The sequence below is a fragment of the Rhinolophus sinicus genome, linkage group LG06, assembly GCF_036562045.2.
Source record: "Rhinolophus sinicus isolate RSC01 linkage group LG06, ASM3656204v1, whole genome shotgun sequence".
NCBI lineage: Eukaryota > Metazoa > Chordata > Mammalia > Chiroptera > Rhinolophidae > Rhinolophus > Rhinolophus sinicus.
Genome location: NC_133756.1, coordinates 116569984 through 116593130, shown reverse-complemented (window position 1 = coordinate 116593130; position 23147 = coordinate 116569984). Strand labels below are relative to the sequence as shown.

The following is a 23147-nucleotide window of genomic DNA, read 5'->3' as shown; positions in this document are numbered from 1 at the left end:
CAAAACCATTCTAGCAACCCTAAAATTAAAATCAAATAGAATCATAAATGTTACCTTACTGATCATTACAGATCATTATGAATTTCATTTTTTAAAAGTCTGACCTAAATCTTTTTTTCCCCACCTTCTCCTATTTTCTCATAGCTCTGGGTACAACTGACTAGTATGACAGAACGTTAGCTGAATCTTTGAAAGCCATTTAGCCCTGGCCCCTCATTTTACAGATAGGGAAGTAGGCCGAGAGGTTGCCAAGCCAAGAGTAGACGCTTGGCCTCCTGCACCCTAGTTGAGTGCATCAGCCACGACACCAGGCTGACCACAGCGGTGCTACAGGGAACACGGTGCACAGAATCTCCTGGACATTTTGGTGGTATGTTACCAGAGCACCTTATATGTCACTGAAAGTCATGATTACAAGTCTGTAAGCATGTCTTTAAAGATGAACTCAAATAGAATTTCTAAGATTAGCCCATGAGAATACTCTGACAGATAACTGGAATGGATGAATGTCTAAGATGGAATGAGTGTTACTGAGATTGGTGAGATCTGAGAGAAATTTGGGAACTTCCTGTGCTGTCCCTTTGAAATGTTAACATCGTAAACCCTGCAGTAAAAAGAGAATGTGCTTCTTTACAACTGCTGGTAGATGGCACGGCTGTGTAGTGTGTTACAACATAGACTTAAAAATCACAGCTCACTATCTCTATGATAAGCATTACTTTACCTCTTTCTGTAACTCAGTTTCTTCATCTCTAAGGTGGGATAATAAAAGCATCTATAGCTCATGTGTAGTTAAGAATATTAAATGCACAATGTCTGTAAATAACCCAGGACACTGGCTGGTACAAAGAAGGTCTCAGTAAATTTCAGTTTCCATTCCAAGTGGCCCTTTTACTTACCTGTTGTAACAAATTCAGTATTTCTGAGAGTCTGGTCAGAAAAAAAAAAAATTAAATGGTTTCTTTTCTGTCTACCATGCAGGATGAGGGAAACCAAGTAAAAGTGCTGAAAAGAACACTAAGCTTAATGGTGACAAACTAAAGTTAATTAGCCAAGTGATTCTGAATAGCTTCCCTATTCTTATTTTTAAGGTCATATAATGGTATTGAAAGTTCAAGAATAAATCTATAAATACAAACTGAAAATTGAGTTGGTAAGTTATTATAAGAAATTATTCCTGATCCAAGTAGAAGAAACAGAAATCCCTTGAAATGTATTAAATCTCTGCCAGAAGCTCTAACTACATATTTTCTTACTCATTTAATGTTCATGTTTATCAACAGAAGTCAAACAAAAATAAGACCAACAAGATTTTCATTTTTTGCCAGCATTTTTTTTAAAAAACATTTCTCATTAATGGTTTTAGTCAAGAATGAGAGTACAATAATATAGAAAACCTAGATTTATTTGTTAAGCTATTATAAAGACAAAACAATTACCATGTGAAGTACTTTGAGGACTTCATCCCAATTTCACTTGTTCTATTACAGAAACTGACCTAAGAGGCAGGAAATTACAGGATAACCTAAGAGATTATAACAAAACAAACTGGTGGAACATGGAGAAAGGAGCAGTAGCTAGTCAGAAGCACTTGTGTTAGTGGTAGTATGTGTGGCTGGGATGTTTCCGAAGAGGATCCCTAGAGATGCCTGAATTAATTAATCTGGGTCCCAAATGAGTAAAGAGATCCTTACCCCGGTGGACAAAGAGCAGAGGCCAAGATTTCTCTCAGATCTCTCTGTCTCTCTTGTTAAAAGAAGAGGGTATCCTGAGGCCCGAAAGGGGTAGCGCTTAGATTCAGCCTGTCCCATCCAGTCGACCTAAACCTCCATGTACCTGTGTATTTTCACCATATAGCCCTGCTAGGTTATGGAAGGTGCAAACACTGAAGGCAGGAATGACAGGCCTACTCAGAGGGTACCTAGACACAGGAAGTTTGGGAGTAAATGATAAACTACAAATACCCTCTTGGTTAAGTTAATTCACCTTTGTTAATAAAGGTCATAGTTTCTTCTGCTGATGACAACGTTTTGTCTCCGTATAGTCTATCTCAAGAAAGAACTGGTTCAGGTAAGTTTTGGAGAAGGAAAAATACTTTCATCAACACCCATCCACAGAGGAAAAGGCACCAAGTTCTCTCCTACAGTTATGAGCAGAATCTGAAAAACAAAAAGTTTACAGTGTTTATAGTATCAATTATTTATTTCATGCCTAGTCAAGAGTTCCAGGGGACTTAGATATATTATATGTCAGTCTTTGCAATAATCCTGACCGGTAGTGATCATTCCATTTTTCAGATGAGGAAACTAAGGATTAGAGAAGTTATATGCCTTGTCCAAGGACACAGAGCTGGGAAGCGGCAAAGCTGTGATTCCACCACTCATGTGCCTGTCCCTTCAGGCCACCTCATGCGTTGAGAGGTCCTACCTAGTTCTGTTATCTTGAAATTTTTAATCGTTACATAAATACTCTAATTATTCCTTCTTCAGTCCTTGAAGGCAAATACAATTTCAAATGATTAAAATTTTATACACATTACAGACACTGTTTGGAATTCAGGTCAATTATCCAGATGAAGAATTTGCATAAACTTTATGAATAAAATATCTGTCCATTCCAGCTGTAGCATAAAATGAATAGAAAACAAATCATTAGCTCATTAGAAAGTCTGTAGCTATCTTATGGTTATTTCACCAGAAAATTACATTACAAAGAATCTTGGAATTATCGCCAGGGAACTTCAGTAACATCCCATTTTGTGCAATCTTTAGTGACTGACAAAATGAGTTTCTCATAATCCTTATTAATGGAGTGGTTAGTGTTCTCTGAATAGTCTATTTTTAAAGAAAAAATGTGTGAAAGCCAGAAGATCAAAAAAAATCTGTTTTCCAGTTTCAATAAAAGATACTAAACAGGGGCCGGCCCGGTGGCTCAGGTGGTTAGAGCTCCATGCTCCTAACTCCGAAGGCTGCCTGTTCGATTCCCGCATGGGCCAGTGGGCTCTCAACCACAAGGTTGCCAGTTTAACTCCTCGAGTCCCACAAGGGATGGTTGGCTCTGCCCCCTGCAACTAAGATTGGACATGGCTCCTTGAGCTGAGCTGCCTCCCGGATGGCTCAGTTGGTTGGAGCGCGGGCTCTCAACCACAAGGTTGCTGGTCTGACTCCGCAAGGGATGGTGGGCTGTGCCCCCTGCAACTAGCAAGGGCAACTGGACCTGGAGCTGAGCTGTGCCCTCCACAACTAAGACTGAAAGAACAACAACTTGAAGCTGAACGGCACCCTCCACAACTGAGATTGAAAGGACAACAACTTGACTTGGAAAAAAAGGCCTGGAAGTACACACTGTTCCCCAATAAAGTCCTGTTCCCCTTCCCCAATAAAATCTTAAAAAAAAAAAAAAAAAAAAAAAGAGAGACTAAACAAGCATCAATGAACTGATAAAAACCAACATGCTATAAAGAACATGATAAATAAAATGTGAGAAATAAAAGAAGACTTAAGTTTGTACCAAAAGATTTCCCGTGACATACGATAGTTAAGTATTAGCATCTGGAACTGTCAGATCTGAAAATTAAAGTTAACAGAACTCCAGCAATATAAACAAATACTAGGTTGGTGCAAATGTAATTGCTGTTTAAAAGGTTAAAAATAATTGCAAAAGCTGCAATTACTTTTGCACCAACCTAATAATCTTTTAGCTGACTGCAGAGGAGACATTGGTGATTTTAGACTATATGGCTACCAATGACAGAAGTAAATGTTGTGGAAATTAAAATTAAGTATTTAAAGAAAGATGTAAGTCACAAAACTCTAAAAAAGATTATTTCTGATAGTTCCACAGGCAGTACGTCAGGCCAAAGCAGAGATCCATTATCACAATTCATGGTTAGTATTAAAACAATGTTATAGTGGCGCAGAGCAATGGCGGCGACCACCACCACAGCCCGTCCTGCTTCCACAGCTCCCTCCCCTTTGCCACACAAATGGAACGTCTACAAAATTTGCTACACGAAAGGCATAAAGCAAGTTAACAAACTGTAAAGATTGAAATAACACAGAGTATGTACTCTGACCATTGTGACATTAAGCTAAAAAGTAATAAATAAATTGGGAATTGTTATATGTTTTGAAATTATGAAATGCAATTTCAATTAACCTATGAGTCAAAGAAGAAATAAAAATGTAAATTATAAAATATTTTGAATTGAGCTTTAATGAAATTATGACATATCTGAATTTGTGGGGTGCAAAATCCCAGCAGGCCATTTTTTGGATTAGAAATTGACAGGCTGATTTAAAAATTTACATGGAAAAAGAGGACTTAGAACAGCTGAAAAACAACTTTGAAAAAGAACAAACTTGAAGGACTCACACTACCTGCTTTTGAGACTTACTACAAAGTACAATCATCAAAAGAGTGTGGTTTTGGGGCCAGCCTGGTGGCTCAGGCAGTTAGAGCTCCATGCTCCTAATTCTGAAGACTGCCGGTTTGATTCCCCCAGTGGGCTCTCAACCACAAGGTTGCCAGTTCAATTCCTCGAGTCCCGCAGGGATGGTGGGCAGCGCCCCCTGCAACTAAGATTGAACACGGCACCTTGAGCTGAGCTGCCGCTGAGCTCCCGGATGGCTCAGTTGGTTGGAGTGCGTCCTCTCAACCACAAGGTTGCCGGTTCGACTCCCGCAAGGGATGGTGGGCTGTGCTCCCTGCAACTAACAATGGCAACTGGACCTGGAGGAGAACTATGTCCTCCACAACTAAGACTGAAAGGACAACAACTTGACTTGGAAAAAAGCCTGGAAGTACACTGTTCCCCAATAAAGTCCTGTTCCCCTTCCCCAATAAAATCTTTAAGCAAACAAAAAAAAACAATGTTATATTCATAATGGCAATAATTTAGAAGGTAAATGGAACTTAGAATAACAAAGGATCTTACAACCTAACTGGATGTCTGACAGTGGTAGAAGAGTCAGGCAAAATATATGAATCTTGCCATGCTATTGCTATCTGCTTCAATAAAGGACCTGGGTATACATAGCATCTCAAAGACTGGAAGACAGCTAGTATTCAAGAAACTGCTATGAGGTAAGCGGTAGCAGGGCATTATAGAAGAGAAAGAGGGCTAGCAATTTTACATCTTATAAATAATGGCTCCTAGGATTACTAGTCTTAGCTCTGTATGATATGAACTAGTTACATGACCTTTAGTTATTATCGAACATACAGTTGAGCTACTCAAGCTGGCAAAGGACAATTTATTTCTCAGAGTAACATGGAGCAAACAGCCAGGGACAAACTGCAGGCAAAGCCCACGAAAGTCGAGGAAAGAAAACTGACAGTGAGCGCTTACATCAGTCAAGAAAAGGACATATAAAGCACTTGGGGAATGCCAGCCTTTGGACAACTGTGCCTGGACTTGCTACGGTTTGGCAAACCAGCCTTGAACACTAAGTGCCCAGGACCTGGGTCCACCCTTATTTTCAGGAGGGAAACCGATACCAGATTATGATTAAAGGCTTAAACTCAGTTTGGAATTATTTCTAATTCCTCCCAAATTTAAACAGTAGTGAGTTGTAGCAAATCTCTGCTTTGTGTTTTTTAATGAACGTGTTAAGGTTTTGGACGTCACAAGTGGGAAGAGGTGACGCAAGAGCAGACGAGGACATGAGCTCAGTCTTGCTGCTCCCACCTGCGCCAGCCAGGGAGAGCTCCGCTTCTGAATAAAGGGGCTGATGTCATTCTCCCCGGTTCACTGAGGACGGGGGCATCTCATTCTCCATGTACTGTCAGTGCCTGGTGTGTGGTAAGTGCTCAGTAAATGTTAATTAACCTGTACATCACCATGTTTGCAGACCTCGATTTCTTAGAGGAAAAAAAAAAACACCACATAATTTTCAATAATTTCAGAAATAAATAACTGACATTTTTTTCAAACTGCTCATTTTATAGAGGGCTCCTGAATTACGAAAATAATTATAGGAGGTGATTTTCATGCTTGATGACAAGGGAAAAAATAAACGACTTACTCCAAAGCAGCACACAATCATTTTCAGTGATCCACATCTGCATCCTCAAACTGCCCAGCAACCGTTGGTGTCGCATCCACCTCCATCCCATCTGAAGGAAAAATTGAACCACTGAGCAATAGTCTACAGAGCACTTCAGACAGGCAGGCAGCTTACATTTTCAACAGAAGGGAGCTAGTGCCCTCTGGTGGTTAAGAGTTGCTATTTCTATCTCTTGAAAATTCAAGTATCAAGGAACAAATTGAGAAAGAAAATAAGGCACCTGTAAATGTAGGCCAAGTTAAAATTAGTGTCTACATTTAACGTTTACTTTGTAAATTCTCAACCTCAACACTAAAAGAACACTAGGTAGGAACTTTCAAACGCAGCAAGCATCAATTGTTTACTCCTCCCAGACCTATGCCATGAATTTCTGTGCAACTTTTTTTTTAAGGAATCAATACCCTATCCTCACAAAACTTTATGACATAGTTCAGGAGAAAAGACAAAATAAGTAGACCGAGGTTCCTGCTTTTCCTGTTTATCTCATCTCATTTAAATAGGGGGAGGCATTGTACAAGAAAAGCCCTCTGGAAAGAGCTGTCTACAGCTGCTTTCTCCACGTCTTCACTTCCCATTCACCCTTCAATTCTCCAGCCAACCACAAACTGGCTTCTGCCTCCAGCCCCTGGCCAGCCCACCGCCTGGACCTCCAGTAGGACATGCAAATGCAACACATACAAAATTTACTCATCATCTTTCCACATAGAAAATGCTTCTCTTTCCAGTCTTGCTAAAGGATACCTCTTACCTGCCCAATCCAGAAACCTTCACCAAGTCTCTAATTTCTATTGCTTCTATCTCTTAAATATCTCCCAAATCTGTTAAGTCATTTGACATTCACTGCCACTACCGAATTTAGGTCACGATCTCTCATCTAATTTAAAATTTAAGTTACGCAACAGGGTTTCTCTCCTTTTCTCCAGTATTTCCCTTTGCAATTAATATTCCATATCACAGCCAGTCATCTTCTGAAACACTAATCAAATTAAAATTTTTCAATGGCTTCCCACTGACCTAAACATAAAGTTGCGATTCTTTAACATAACACAGCTTTCAAGTTCCTTTAAAATACAGTCGTTCACAACCCACCTTTATCTGCTGCTGTAACCACTCCTCACACTCAGAGTTCCAGACTTAATGAACAACTTTCAGTTCCCAAAGCTGAGTGGTCTCTTGAACCTTTACACATGGCTGACCCCTTTACCTGCCTCTCTTCCCACACTGTATGCAAACCCCTTTCACCCAGATCACTTTTATTCATCTTTCAGATCTTGGCTTAGATGTCACTTACTCCATGAAGGCTGAGTCTCTCCCTGACTGCCCAGGCTGGGTGAAGAGCCCTGTCTCTCCTTCCACAGCTTCTCAAGCTTCCCCTGTATCTCTGTACCACAATGTACTGTAACTGCCTAACAAGTTAATTTATTTTTCTCTCCATTAGAATGCCATTGATACGAAGCCAGTAACCACGTCTCTCATGAGTACTGCTGTACACTAGCACACTAGTTCAATAAACATCTCGTTACATAAATAAGCACATGAAACACTGAAATGCCACTAGTAGACAGTGTGCGTTTAAATGGCAAAAAGATTGAAATTTACTAAGACAGATCTCAGGTGTTCTTACCACACACACACACACAAAAGGGAGTATGTGAGGGAAGGAATTTAATTAGCTCGACTATTGTCATCATTTCACTATATAATGTATATCAAAACATCATGTTTCATACCTTAAATATACACAATTTTTATTTAAATCAAATTTAAAAAAAGAAAATGCACAGGTCAAACTAACAAAGTAAATAAATGACAAAAAGTACTTTAGAAGATGGGAAATGGTATAGGCTGAAGAAGTTTTATATATAGGCAACTCTGAATATGCAAATGAGGAAAAGTCCAAAAAACTCACTTTAGCAAAGTGTTTGAGACTTTAAATCGTTTGCTACAAAGCATTAAATAAGAAATTTTACAAATTAAAAAAAAAGAAATCCTTCAGTGATGAAACGCTTTTCAATTGTCAAGGGCACTTTCCAATCAATCACTAAGAAAACAAGTAACATCTTGAATTCTTTCAGCTGAGAGTTTTGTAGAGCACTAGAAATCATCTGAGCCATTTCACCCTAAAGCCTGTGCTAGGCTTAAAATGGAGAGGAGACATAGGAATAATTGTGTGACCCAAAGCCCAAACTTTTCCTAATTAAAATATCCCAGAACTTCCGGACCCCCAGGTCAACATGCTCTGTGCATGGAGATGTTGATCACAGCATCATGAGAGAAACTTAAATGTACTGTTAAAAGAAAAACGATGGCAAGCTTCTTTACGAATATTCTGCGTCACTAAAAATTAGAAGTGGTAAAAGTCTGTAACAACATAAAATATTAACATATATTAAATAGATGTAACATGCAAGAAGTGCTTGTAACAGTGCTTGGTATATTATTTTTACATATTAGCCTATTTATTTAATCTCTTACCACTTATTAGCTATTTGACATGAAGCACATTATGTGACCTTTGTGGGTCTTAGTTTCTTCATCTCTCATATGGGGATCATAACAGCATCTACCATAGAGGGTTCTTAGATTAAATGAGTCAGTATGTGTACTGTGCTTACATGAAGGGCTGGCACATACAGCACTACGTACATGTCTTATTGAGGGCAGCAGGAATAAGACTGGAGACATTTGGGGCAAAGATAGGGTTTTCTCTTCAGAGTCAGAGTGAAGAGTTTGAACTTTATATGGTGAATATCAAGCAACCACTGAGGAGACATCCTTCCATAGGGGTGACACATAGGGTTCTCAGAAGATTAAAATGGCACAGTGAGCTGGAGAAAGGGATCACTGAGGCAAAAAATGTACTACTGTAAATCAAGTGTGAGAAGAAAAGGGGCTAGGTTTAGAGGACAGGAGTAGTAACAGCAAGGGGACCTACGAATTATTTAAAGGAAAAATCCATGGAACTCAGTACTGGACTGGGTAAGGGAATAAATGGAAAAGGATGAATCAACAGTACCACAAGAATCTAACTGACGTAGGATACTTAGAAAAGGGAACCAGTCTAACAAGGAAAATATTTCCAAAGAAGCTTACAAATATGAGACAACTAAAACATAAACATTTAAAGCCACTTGTTTAAGGTTCAGATGTTTGTCACAAAAAGAGAATCCATGTTTCTTGAATGCTACCTAGCACTGACTTCATCAATTGACTATCCTAGTTTTGCATATAATCATATAGGAATTCATTTTAAAAATAAAAATAGCAGTATCAATGTGTGCACACACACATATATACACATAAGCAAACAAACAAAAAGACTGGAAAATATGCAACAGAAAATAGATGTTTCTCAATTAGAATGATACTTGATTTTTCATTTCTTCTTTGCCTGTGCCCATTTAAAAAATGTCCATTTAAAAAAATGTGTGACTGAACACAGACTATTTTTTTAGCTAGGAAAGCAAATTAACAAAAATTTACATGAGAATTTCAATTCTATGTAATTCTACGTTTGCTTCCTACACTATAGAATTTTGAGATTTCTCTGCTAGAATTTCCAAAAGAACCTCTATATGTCTCTCCACAACTTCCTTTGTTGCCTAAGTGACCATCTGACCATTCACACTGAAGAGAAAGAAGGATACTCACCTTCATAATCTCTTACTGAGTCTTCTGTCCGGACTCCAGCCATGTTATACTGGCTGCTCACAGACTGAGAAAGCATTCCTTCTAATCTCTCCAATGTGGCCTGGCCTTCTGCTGTTAAATGGGATAATCCTTCTTCATAGGTGTAAAATGTAGGAATGTCCCCCTGCCCTTGTTCTAAACAAATAAAAAGCTTTTAAGCTCTTAGAAAACAATTGGGGATAAGCAATAATGCAATTACTGAAGATAAGATACAATGAAAAGGCTTCCAGGAAATACTTTTCAACAAGAAAATACTTTTCAACATTCATTTAACCCACATACACAGGCCATCTGCTGGAGACACAGCTACAAAGAAAACATCCCTACCCTCTAGGATGAGAAGGGATTCAAAGAGATAATGAGCCAGTAAACAATTCCCAACGAATCAAATGTCCAGGGACTAGAAGGAAATCAGGGAGTCTTATATTATCACAAGGTGGGAATTTTACAGGTTAGTGCAAATTCATTTGGTATTAATTTGTTCTGAAGGTTTGTTGCTGATTAAAATACATGTTCCTTTTTTAAAAATCAGAAATTCTGGAGCAAAAAACATTAAATCAGAATCATCCAAAAATCTCAGTGAAGACGAATGTTTTTAGATATACAAGGGAGAACACCAGAAATGAGTTTGCGTCAGGCCAGGAAGCGAGTACATATGGCGGAAAGGGCTCCGGATAGCCAGACTGGTTGGGGTACCCGAGACCACGGGGATAAAGGAAAGAGAACGGCAGGCACCTCAAGACTCTACCCGGCTAGTGACTGCGTTCTGGTCTGGGGAAGCCAGCAGAAATACTCTCAGGTAAATGAAGTACGGCACTGGGAAAAAGAAAGGACTTTGGCAGTGAGCTGTTTGAAGGACTATGTTCAATAAAGACGTACATGATACAGGTGATGGAAGGAGACTTGTTCTCTGAGAGCAGCTGCATCAACTTAAAAAGACTCTTCTGACTACCCACTGTCCTACCTACCATTATCTTTCCTTCCATTTATCTCTACACATTTCCCCACCCCAATCATCTCTATTTTTCACCCTCAAGCTTGGAAAGCCCATAAATGTTTCCAGTTTGGCTTAGATATGAATTGTACCACTCACTTTTATTAATAATCATACTATATGGCTACTTCAGAGGGACACAAAGAACTATAATACCATCCCCTTAGTAACAAACAAATGCTTAGAATAAGGCACACACACAAAAAAACACTTTAAAAAATCCTTTTCACTGACCATGTGCTTCCACATCGTATTCTTCTCCATCGTAATCATCTGAATCTTCATCGTCAGGGTCGGGATGCAAAGCCTGGCATTCACACATTGCAGTAAACATTGCCTCCACTGAACAAATAAATTAAATTGTAATTAGTATTTCTTTCTGGCCAATGTGCAAAAAAAAAGTAACTAAACAACCATAGTGCAAATAAATGTAATGGGTCAACAAGAGGTATATTAGGGTCCCAATATTCACAAAACCTGCCAAATTCCAAGGAGACTCAATCTTGAAAAGTACTTATTGGCAATGGATAAGTCACAAAATAGTTCATTTTAAGATATTACTGAGATCACCTCACTCCTGGTTGCATTTTCTGAGCGAGTCAGGGAGTCCTGGTCAGACTGCTATTATCAGAGTAAAGTCCCTCATGGCTGATGGGCTCTTACTAGTTATCCTGCATCTTCCATTCTGGAACTGTCACGGCTCCTGTACCCTCTAACTGGTGAGATTCAGTCAACGGCATCAAGTCAATAAAAATAATCAGATTCCTCCATTCACAGAACATACCAAGTAACACAGTGTCCACTACACTCTCACTACAGTTACGATCGTTGATATTTATAGGTCTCTGGTCCTCAGTATTACAGATGCCAAACTGAAGAAAAAGCAGCAGAATGGAGATGCTGAGGGTAACGGGACGAGCGTATGTGTGGGAAGGGGGGAATACTTGGTCCATGAAGGGAAAAGAATCAATTCCATAGCACACTCACATGCTGATTTATCACTAGGCACAAATCTAAATTCAGCAATAGGTTCAACATCATCATCATCACTGTCTTCCTCTTCTTCATCAGCAACAGATTCTTTTGATTCTTCTAGAAAGGGAAAAATAATTTTTTCATCACGCTGTTTTGAAAAAAGAAGCCTAAAAGGATGTTATAAAGGATGCTCACTGATATAGCTAAATACTACAATTCAATTTTTACTTCAAATTATAAGGAGGTGGTGATTTTAGAGCTAAAAAAGGCTCTAGAGAGTCTCTCTGGTCTAGTCACACTGTCTGCACTGAGCCCTAGGGATTCCAACGTCCCTCGGGGTCATGGTGGGGGTGGGGAATCCAAAGTCAGGCCTCTAATAAGTATAGTTCCAAGTCATCTGCTTCTTTTGCCTTTCACCTTGAAACAAATGGTAGAGCAGCAGTTTGTAAACCACTAATGTTATTCATCGCCGACAATTTACAGATGAGAAACCAAGGCCCATAAAAGTTAACTGACCCAAGAGATAAATTAACAAAGTCTGCAAGACAAAAATACAAACGTTCAATAAAGAGGACACACATATGCTGCTGGTAGAAGTGGAAACTGCTACAACCACTCTGGAGATGAGTATATCCTACTACCCAGCAATTCCTCCTCTAAGTACATATTAGGTACACAAAGAGTTTGTACATAAATGTTTATGGAAGTACTATATGTACTAGTGAAAGTATAAAAAAATAAATGATAAAAAAAAAAGATAGATGTACTGTAATCTGGTCATATTATGTTTTATAGACAGACAGCAGTGAAAAATGAACAAATGTGATTTATATGTATCAAAATACATAGATTAAAAGTATAATTGAATGAAAAAGGTAGTTGCAGAGTATATATAATACCACTTACATTAGAACTTTAAACACAAAATAAAACTATTACATTGCTTATGGGTATATACATATTCAGTAAAAATCCAAAAGCATAAACAAAAGGACACACGCCATCTTTAGGATAATGTTTAACTCCAAAGACAAAGAGTAGGGAATGAAATGAGAAGGGGTACAAAAAGGATTAACAGTACTGATGTACTTTTATTTCTTTAACAGACTAATTATGGAAAATGTTACAATTTATGCTGGATATTGAATAACAGAAAGTTTTTATTACTCTCTGCACTTCTCAATGTTTGATTTCATAATGAAAGAAAGGTCAACAAAATACTTAAATAGACCCCAAAAACTTTAAAACATGTTCAAAACTAATAATCTTACAAATATAAACTCAATTTTGTTCAGCATAAAGTGACCACACAAAAAAATGCTAATTTTCCATGCAGATGAAGATAAGGTAGAACGGTATATTTATATACTACTATTCAAAGTGTAAACTGATATAAACTTTGTGGAAAGCAATTTGACAATATATGTTAAGATTTTAAAAATGTTTTATTACCTTTAATGTAACAATACTACTCACAGGAATCAATTATAGGGGGATATCGACTAAATTTTTTTTAACTTTTATTTTTAAAAGTCATACAAGCTTACTGTAGAATAATGAAAAAATACAGATAAGCTAAAAGGGAAAATGTTTTAAATAGTCACCATTAACAGTTTTATATAACAGACTTAATAGGACTTTCCCTGTCCTGTTTGTTATTACATTGTTAAATACAACATACATGTCTTCTTTATGTAAACAAGTAAAATAATACAAAACATTGGATAATTCTAAATAGTTGAATATATTATGGTACTAACAAACTTTTTCAATGTATTTTAAAAACCACAACGGTATCATACTGTAATTATTATTCTGTAACAGAACATCACTTTTTTTTTTTTTCCCCCAAAGGAGGGTGCAGCTCACAGTGGCCCATGCGGGAATCGAACCAACAATCCAACCTTGCTGCTATTACCTAGCACCACGCTGTAACCAACTGAGCTAACCGACCACCTGTGAACATCACTTTTTAAATTATAAAAATAATACACGCTCGTATAACAGCAATTGAGAATCTAGATGGACTCAAAGGAAAAAGTCCCTCCCACTCTAGAACAATAAGCTGATGGTTCGATTTAATGAGGTTTATGGAGGTAAGCAAAGAGAAAAAAAAATCTGAAGCTTGGAGAATCAGGATGAAATGAACAAAGGCTGGGAAAACAGGATCCAAGCAGGTGTAACTTATGAGAAGAGGGGTTCCAGACAAACAGAACTGGAAAACTATTGAAACAAATATAATCCGGAGGATTCTACTTTCTAGTAAGATACAAAATTCCTACTTATTTTAGTAAGAAAGGGTTAATCATCATCCCATTCATTTCAATTTAAAAACACCTACTCCAAACCCACTAAATCCTTATTTCCTACCGTGTTTCTCCGAAAATAAGACATAACTGGGCAATCAGCTCTAATGCATCTTTTAGAGCAAAAATTAATATAAGACCCGGTCTTATACTATATTATGTAAGACCGGGTCTTATATTATAGTAAAATAAGACCAGGACTTATATTAATTTTTGCTTCAAAAGACACATTAGAGTTGATTGTCCGGCTAAGTCTTGTTTTCAGGGAAACACGGTAGTCTGGGACTCCCAGTATTTGCATTTTTAACAAGAGCCCAGGTGTTTCTGAAGTACAGCCAGGTTTAAGAACTAAAGACTATTACAATCCCATAATTTTTCTGGATGAAACTGAGGTGCAGAGATGAAAATGACTTGCCCACCAAGTTAATGACAATCTCCTTATTCAGTGTGCTCTTCTATTCAGCTGGCTTTATTCAAACTCTACCTCTCTAACCTTATTTTCTGACACAGACCTTTGCCCAGTGCCACTACTCTACACTATTTATGGGCATTTCACATCAGCATTTGGAACTGACAGACAAGGGTACGTCTAAAATTTTGCATTTCTGTGAATGAATGATGCTTTACACTGAACATGAACTATAATACTCTTGGTTATGAAATCATAGTTGTATTTACTAAACAGAAAGTTACCTCCTCATTTGAAAGTCTTACTATAACCCAAGGTCAACGGCTTTTACTTTTCCTTACCATCTCTTTCAAACTTCACTAGATTTTTATCTATCCTTGGAACCTTTCCAATGGCAAAAGTTTGAAATCTTATAACAAAATTATTTTCAGATAACTGAATCATTACCAGTTAATGAGGCAGGGCTTGTCAAAAGCCCTAAAAATGACGAATTAGTGTCACACTGAATATAAATGGTCATCTTTTATCTGAAATCACATTAAAATCCCAAATTTTAATGTGCAATAGCTCAACAGGCAAACCTATGGGACTGTCTCTTATAAACTATTTCAAAGAAAAGTAACCCATTATTTTAAAAGCAAAAGTTTACTAAAAGTATAATCAATGTCTTTTCAACCCCCAAGTTCTGTATTTCCACAAAAGATGAACATACTAAACTAACAAAATACAGAGTATCAATTGTTTATTTAGTTACACTTACAAAAATCAAACACAAGTTTTTATTTTATGCCTAACTTGTTTTTCATTTGGAATCCTTTCAACCCAGTCAACAGCCTAAAAACTGGATTTTTTCTATTTCTTACTCCATCTTTCATTAACTTCACTAGGTTGTTATGAATCTTTATAGTTATCTCCAACAGCAAAACCTGGGAATCTTGTATCCTAGTGTTTCCCACCCCCAGCACTACTGACATTTGACTGGATAATTCTTTGCCGTGGGAGGCTGTGCTGTGCTTTGTAGGATGTTTGGCAGCCTCCCTGGCCTCTTAACCACTAGATGCCAGGAGGGCTCCTCCCCGCTCCAGTCACAACAATCAAAATGTTATTGCCAAATGTAGGGGGAGAGCAACGTCATCCCTCACTGAGAAGAGAACAAAACAAAACAGGTTGTATCCTAAACTCTTGGAAGCACAAAGTATACTGATCCAAGCTTCAAGGGTGCCAAATATCAATTCCTTTAAAAAGAGAAAGAAAATAGTTAAACTCAAAGAGAAAAAAGATTGGAAATATAAATCCATAATAACTGAATAGTTCTAAGTACAAAGATATAGAAAACAACAGGCAGTTTCCAAATTATTTTATGGTGCTGAAATTTTGCTTAATAAACTATTATCCAAAGTAAGTCAATAGCTGAATATTACATTATGATCAAAGATTGCTTTTTAAAATATAAGATGCTACCAAAAGGGCGGCTGGTTTGCTCAGTGGTTAGAGCGCGGTGCTCATAACACCAAGGTCGCCGGTTTGATTCCCACATGGGCCAGTGAGCTAGCTGCGCCCTCCACAACTAGAGTGAAAACAACAACCTGACTTGGAGCGGATGGGTCCTGGAAAGACACACTCTTCCCCAATATTCCCCAGTGAAAAAAAGATGCTACTTAAAAAAAAAAAAAAAAGGCAGCTCAAGATGAAATGACCATACATACCTTCAAATTTGGCATTCACCATAACATACAAATGCTCTCGTGGGTATGCATTTAGGTCCCTGGACACCGCATGCAAACTAATGGTGGGGTATTCCAGTGAGAATCCTAATCCAGAGCCATCTAACCAAGACAGGCGGCTGAAAAACATATTTTAAGTAGATTATTTCAAGAAATTAAATCCTAATTTAATATCCTAAAATTTTAAAAGCTTCAGTCTGGACACTTTTATGCATGTGAATAATTTCAAGCTTACTGTTTAGAAATATTCCTAAAATACGAAAATTCAGCAGCAGGAATTGAATTGTTATGGCTCTTTTCCTCTGGCTAAAAGTTCAAATAGATTTGAAATGCAGTAATTCTTATTCACGCGTGTGTTTCTATGTCTTTTATACTTGGTCTTATTTGGAATGTCCAGGCCCCTTCTTTGCTTTTGCAAATCCTCTTCATCTGGTCCTCCTTGAATCTCGCCTCCAATCACCCCAGTCCAGAATGACTTCTTTTTTTTTCTAGCTTGCACTTGTGCTCAGTAATACATCATTTAGCACTGAGCTCTGTGACAGAATGTGGGCTACTTGACAGGAGAACCTACCATGTTCTTTACTTAACATTCTTCCCAACCACTAGCATCGTGGTCAGCAGGTAAGTATGCAATAAATACCTGGGAATCACTGACTGCTCTACTAATCCTACACTGCATGACATACACACGAAATGGCTGCAATCACACTTACCGCTAGTCAGAAAATAATTATCACACTGAAAAACTTTATGAACACTTTCATTTAGTCTGCAACTTTAAGAGAAAACCACAGGTAAATAAGCAAGGTCTAGTTTTCCCTCAGAAGTACTCAAATACAAATATTTTATTGGTGTAACAAAGGAAACACATCACCAAAATCAGTATGAGTATGTTGAATTCTGAGTAAGGGCTGGCTAATTCCATGTTTCCCTGAAAATAAGACCTAGCCGGACAATCAGCTCTCATGCGTCTTTTGGAGCAAAAATTAATACAAGACCGGGTATAATATAATATAATATAATATAATACAATACAATACAATACAATACAATACAATACAATACAATACAATACAAAACCGGGTCTTATATTAATTTTTGCTCCAAAAGACGCAGGAGAGCTGATTGTCCGGCTAGGTCTTATTTTCGGGGAAACACGGTTTTTTGGTTAATAAATACTTCACCCATCTGGAACTGCACCACTTAGCAGAGGAAAAAAAGTAGCAAAAATGTAATTAAGAAACAACAAAAAAATGTTAATGTAATAAAACTTAACGCAATATACTGGTTGCATAGGGCTGGAAGGAAATAGAGAGTGATTGCTAATCAGTGCTGATTTTTTGGGGGGGTGATGAAAATATTCTAAAATTGATTGTGGTGATGGTTGTACAACTCTATATAGCTGTTATTTAAAAAACAAGTTAATACAATCTGGTCCCCATATCATTCTATTGTCTATACAATTTTAACAAGCCTGGTTGTCTGATTTCTTTTTTCACATGGATTGTCTATTTATTGTTTATTTTAACCAAGCAAAAATAAGTAAAATAGGAGAAGCTAGGACTCCCTTGGGCAGAAACAATGACAGTGCAGTGGTCAGCTCATTCCTATTCAATGTAAGGGGAGGATGAACTTAACACTTCAGTCCCCTTAAAGGAAATCAATGTCTAACAGCACAAGTGTGTAATGTGTGTCCCGCACTCATCAAAAACAAAGGCAGAATTAGATTGTGGTGAAAATTGTACAACTCTGTAAATACACTAAAATGTAATGGATTGTACACTTAAAAAAAGCAAAAGCAAGAAAATATATACTTGTAAAGATTTTCATTGAACATGCTTATTTAAAAAAGAAAACCTGGGGGGACGGGGGTGGTAGATGAGGGTAAAGGGGATCAACTATATGGTGATGGAAGGAGAACTGACTCTGGGTGGTGAACACACAATGGGATTTATAGATGATGTATTACAGAATCGTACACCTGAAATCTATGTAACTTTACTAACAACTGTCACCCCAATATACTTTAATTAAAAAAAACCAACAACCTGGGAGGCTTAAAATTGATAGATCTTAAGGAGCTTCAAGTGGTATACGTTCCAGAAATGACTTTTCAGAAAGATTCATCCCAAGGAAATATTTTATTGGTCACTAAACTGTACATGCTGTATGTGCCATTCCTGTCCACTGTTTTTATCTTAATGTAGAGATGAAAATAGTGCTCATGTATCATAGGATTGCCAGTCCCTTACTAAAACTATTATTATTTTAAGCAAATAAATTCTTTTTTCTCACCTCAAAAATCCCCTGGCATTACCACAATTCAGAAAGGAGTATTCCAACTTTGGGTGTCCAAAATTTCAAATATCCAGACCCAGAAAACTTTTTTTAATGACGCAGTTAGGAGGTGGGGAAACTAAAACATAAACACAGACTCAGTGCCTACCAAAGTATGGCCTTTACTTTAAAAAGCACATAATTGCTTGTAGTTCCTCACTGCCGGCAGGACACAAGTGCTGCCTCAGCACATTTCCTATGGAACTCTCATAATCTTATAAATGGACAGGGATTATACACTCTATACAACGCAATTAAGTTCCACTAAAAGCAACACTTTGATCATTCAGTTCTGATTTTTATTTATTCTCTTTCCGTATATTCTAGAAGGAAAATACCCTTCAAACAAAAAAAATCAAATAACTATATACGAAGTCGCAAAGAAAGCATGAGTCACAAAAGGGAAAAACAAGACTTCGAAAGCCACTCAACATGCAGAGGAATGTTCTGCTAATTACCCGTGGGATGAACAACTGGACAGGCAGGTAAGAGAGGTTTTGAATTTAGGTTGGTTTAATTATTTGGTTTTAATTTTAGAATAAGACATAAAAAGCATTACTTGTAAGTTTAAATTACCTATTTTTAATTTTTTTGTGTGTGTGTGTTTTTTTTTAACATAAAACACTTTCATTACATGGACTAAGCTAGGAGGGAGGAGGATTTATCTGCCTTCTGGGCCTTGATCTTCCTCATCAGAACTCCAGCTCCTTGCCCTCTTGCACAGCCATCTGCTCGGCCACACGGGCCTGGTCCTGAAGCGATACATGCAAGAAGCGTGCCCTGCTGGGACTGCTCTTCTAGAAGACTGCTGGTTTGGGCATTCTTCTTCCTTTCCACTATTTCTTCTCAATGTTCTTTGATCGGTTTTTGTTTAACATCTCTTCCCCGTCAGGAGTCAGCATGGCAGCCTTCTTGCGGCCAAGGGCCGTGCACAGTGGGACTCATACCACCAGCGGTAGGCTGTGCTGTCAACGAGCACGACGTCGTCCTTTACTAGAGTCTTGGTTGCATTGTTGGATGCACTGTAGAAACACAAATCCTTGTGCAGTGCGTACAACTCTTAGAGACCCAGGAGAAGTTCCCCACGTCCAGCCTCAAGGCACAGTACTCATCTCCCTGCACTCGGACAGGCAGGGGCTAATCTTAGTGCTGGCGGCGGGGCAGCCCCACTCTGATTTTCGCTTCTTGTGGAAGAGCTTTCTCTTGCCCCTGCTCTTGCGGTGCTTGTGCCAGTTGTCCAGAGAGATGCCCATGGCTCCGTGCCAATTGGAACGAGCTAATTATCTATTTTATTTTAAACAAAATGATATCTTTTGAATAATTCAAGCCTCTGTTCCCTTCCTTATTTGGATAAAAAGTCAACTTCCTAAGCCTGAGAATTCTAAATCATTCAATATACATCTGAGAAACGATCTACCTAAAACCAAATGAGACCTTGTCTCTCTGCCTAAAATACTAAAATAGTTTCCCCAAAGCCTAAAACAAGCCAAGCTCACGAACATGGCTCTTTTCTTCTCAGCTTTATTATTTCTCCAATCTTTCTCACTCACGTCCTCAGATGAAGAATTGCTAGACCGTATGTACTGTGTGTATATGTTTTTTACATATACAGAGGGTGCCAAGAAATGTATACACATTTTAAGAAAACTGTATTAAAACTGTAATACTCAATACATACCAATAACAAAAAATGAATACAAGTCACATTTGACTTCTGCCAATTACAAGAGGTGCTCAAAGTAGTTACCATAAGCGTCCAGACATTTCTGATGACGGTGAACTACGGCTTGAGCAACGTTGACCAAAGTGTCCACTTGTATACATTTTTCTGGCACCCTGGCATATATCTATATATACATATAAATATAAACGCACACACATATATCCTGGCACAACGTTGTTTCTCACTCTTGGCCTCTCAGCATCATGTTTCTTCTAATTAAAACAGTTCCCTTTTCCCCTCCGCATTCACCTGGCTGTCAATCTTCATTTGTCACCTCCTCTAGGAAGCCTTCCCAGTTTGAAAGCTTGATTCTATCAAGACTTGGAAATGCTAGGTAGGAAAGAACAAAAAGGGAAAGAGACCAAGGAGGTGAGGCAATGAGTGAAGAGGGATGAACACAGGTGCCCGAGGTGCTGGTAATATCCTGTTTTGATTTTTTTTTAAATATCCTGTTCTTAACCTGGATGGTGCACATACAGGTGTTGGTTTAATTATAATTCTTTAAACCACAGATATATAATGTACACTCTTTTTTGTATGTATACTTAAAAATATTTTCTTAAAGCAAGGTAAGAGATCTGTTAGTAAAAGGTTGAAATAAAAACATTTTCAACAGATTAGAACTTAGGAGTTTGTATTTCCTGAATGTGATAACTGTATTATGGTTATACAAGAGGATGCCCTTGTTCTTAGGAGATATATACTAAAATACTTACAGGTAAAGTAACATATTTGCAACTCTCAAATAGCTCAAAAGAGAGAGAAACACGGCAAAATGTTAACAACTTCTCAGTCTTTGTGAAGGGTCTATGGGTATTAATGAACAACACTTGCAACTTTTCTTTAGGTTTGAAAATTTTCAAAATGAAAAAGCAAGTATAGGACCTCCCCTCAAAGGGGTTATAGTATAGAAAGAAGAGCCAATAGACAGAGAAGCCACAGGAAAAAAAAAGGGATTGTGTAGGGGCTAGGAATCTCTGTACTCCACTTCCCACCACTTAAAAGAAATTGCTCTCTCAAGATCAACAAAGATCTCCTCGTCAATACACAACAGATGCTTTTCAAATTTTACTTGACTGTTCCTCCCTTTTCCCAACCTACCTCTTAATGTAGATGTGTCCCCAAAGTTCTATCCTTTGCCCTCATCTCTTTTGGGTATCTAATTGATTCCCATGAGTATATGCTAACACTTATATTAATGATTTCCAAATCTCTATCTTTAATACCCCTCTCACAAATACACATATGTCCAACTAATCCCCACATGTCCAGACTAAACTAATTATCTGCACCTCCCTCCAAACTTGCTTTTCTTCCCATCCAGTATTTCCTATCTCTGTGACTAGCCAAAAGCCTAAACTTGGCTCAGTATCTAGATTTCCCTCTAAATGAAGGGTTTTTTTGTGGGATGGGGTGTGTGTGTGTATATGTGTCCTCTGTGGTAGGCAGAATTTTGGCCCCTATAACCTTCATCCTGTGGTGTCAAGACTGTGAATATTGTATGTTATGTGCCAAAGGAACTTTATGGATGTCATAATTATAAAGCTATTCATCAGTTGACAAATAGTGAGATTATCCTGGATTATCTGTGTAGGTCCAATGTAATCACATGAGCTCTTACACGCTGAGAATTTTCTGCCTGTAACCCAAAGTGATGCAGCAGAAAGAAAAGTCAGAGTGATTTGAAGGACAATGAGGATTCAACGTGTCACGCTGGCTTGGTGATGAATGAAACCTCAATACTACAACCATAATATTTCAGACATGTGTATCCGATTGTGCAAGTACAAAGTGCTCCAAATAGCCAAATAAAATGGCAATTCCTTCTAAGAATGGAAACGGGAGTCAGAAATGGGAACTGAGAGGGGTTGCGGGTGCTCTTCTCGCCACCCGCACCTCCAGAAGACAATCTACAATCCTTAACTAAACTTGCACAACCCTCCATAATCTGCTCTAAACCTACGTGTCCTACCCAGGGCAACATCTCCCGCGCCCATAAACCGGAAAAAACAAGCGGGCACTCGATGACTCTCAGGGTCTAGAAACTCAACACCTTAGGACGAGACTTTGAGTCAAGAACAATGCACGCACCAGACCTCCTGTAAACAGGTGAGTACAAAGCATAATCAATGAGAGAACACCGCCTGAAGAAGGGAGTAAGGACGGCTCAGGAGGACAGGGCACGAGAACAATCGAGCCCACCTCCCAGCACAGGTATCGCCGAGGCGACTGAGAGCACGCGCTCCAGCTCCCCGCCACCCGAGGTCGCAGCAGGCGGCGCGCAGGAGCAGCACTCGGGAACAGGGACCCTACCTCTCAGCGATGTAAAGGGTGCCGGTGCCGAGGCCCTTCCCGTTCAGTACAGCTTCGGTGTCTGGCTGCTGCTGCCGGAGCCCCTCAGCCGACCCCGGTGGCGGGAAACTTTTGAGGAAGCTCATTGCAGCAGTGGGCACGGAGACACAGGCCAGGAGGCAGCTGAAGCACAGCAAGCCCAGCTCGCCGCGTCCCACCCCGGAAGCGGTGGCAATGACCCCGGAAGAACAACTTAGTCTGCACCGGAATTTGAAGGCCATCCACCATAGAGACGAGACGTTCTAGGGCTAGCTCTCGGATGCCTGAGAGGGCTGGCTGTCACGTGACTCTCCCACTTTCCCTCGCCATTTCTGAGGCTCCCCACTTCTGTAAGGGAGCGGTCTCCCCCACATCCTACCTTAGGGTCGTCACTGCACGTCCTGTGAGCGAGGAGGCACAAGGAGTAATAAATTCCATTTCCTACAAAAAGGGAAACGGAGGCCTGAGACCTCACTGATCTAAACAGAGGTCAGAGGACTCCTGAGTTTACAGCTGTTACAGTATCACTTGCGCCCGCCTCATCCCGGCCTGTGCACATCTCAACTAACAGCCACGCCCCAGACCTCAGT

At 38.8% G+C, this 23147-nt stretch overlaps 1 protein-coding gene across 1 annotated transcript; it reads right to left on the bottom strand.

The window, feature by feature from the left end:
- Positions 1-1387: 1387 nt before the first annotated feature.
- CLNS1A (chloride nucleotide-sensitive channel 1A) lies at positions 1388-22756 on the bottom strand. The gene is made up of 7 exons (XM_019726397.2): positions 22540-22756; positions 16149-16285; positions 11740-11844; positions 10987-11094; positions 9720-9893; positions 6027-6117; positions 1388-2159 (listed from the first exon to the last, which is right to left on the bottom strand). The coding sequence occupies exons 1-6, from the start codon at positions 22662-22664 to the stop codon at positions 6050-6052; spliced, it is 717 nt and encodes a 238-aa protein (XP_019581956.1). The 5' UTR covers positions 22665-22756; the 3' UTR covers positions 1388-2159; positions 6027-6049.
- Positions 22757-23147: the final 391 nt, after the last annotated feature.

Excerpts from the sequence above, each read along its gene's own strand:
- CLNS1A (XM_019726397.2), bottom strand. The coding sequence starts at position 22,664 with ATGAGCTTCCTCAAAAGTTTCCCGCCACCGGGGTCGGCTGAGGGGCTC. Across the intron at positions 16,286-22,539 it reads ACCCTTTACATCGCTGAGAG|CCGCCTGTCTTGGTTAGATG; the intron begins GTAGGGTCCCTG and ends TATGTTTTTCAG. Across the intron at positions 9,894-10,986 it reads ATACGATGTGGAAGCACATG|AACAAGGGCAGGGGGACATT; the intron begins GTCAGTGAAAAG and ends TTATTTGTTTAG.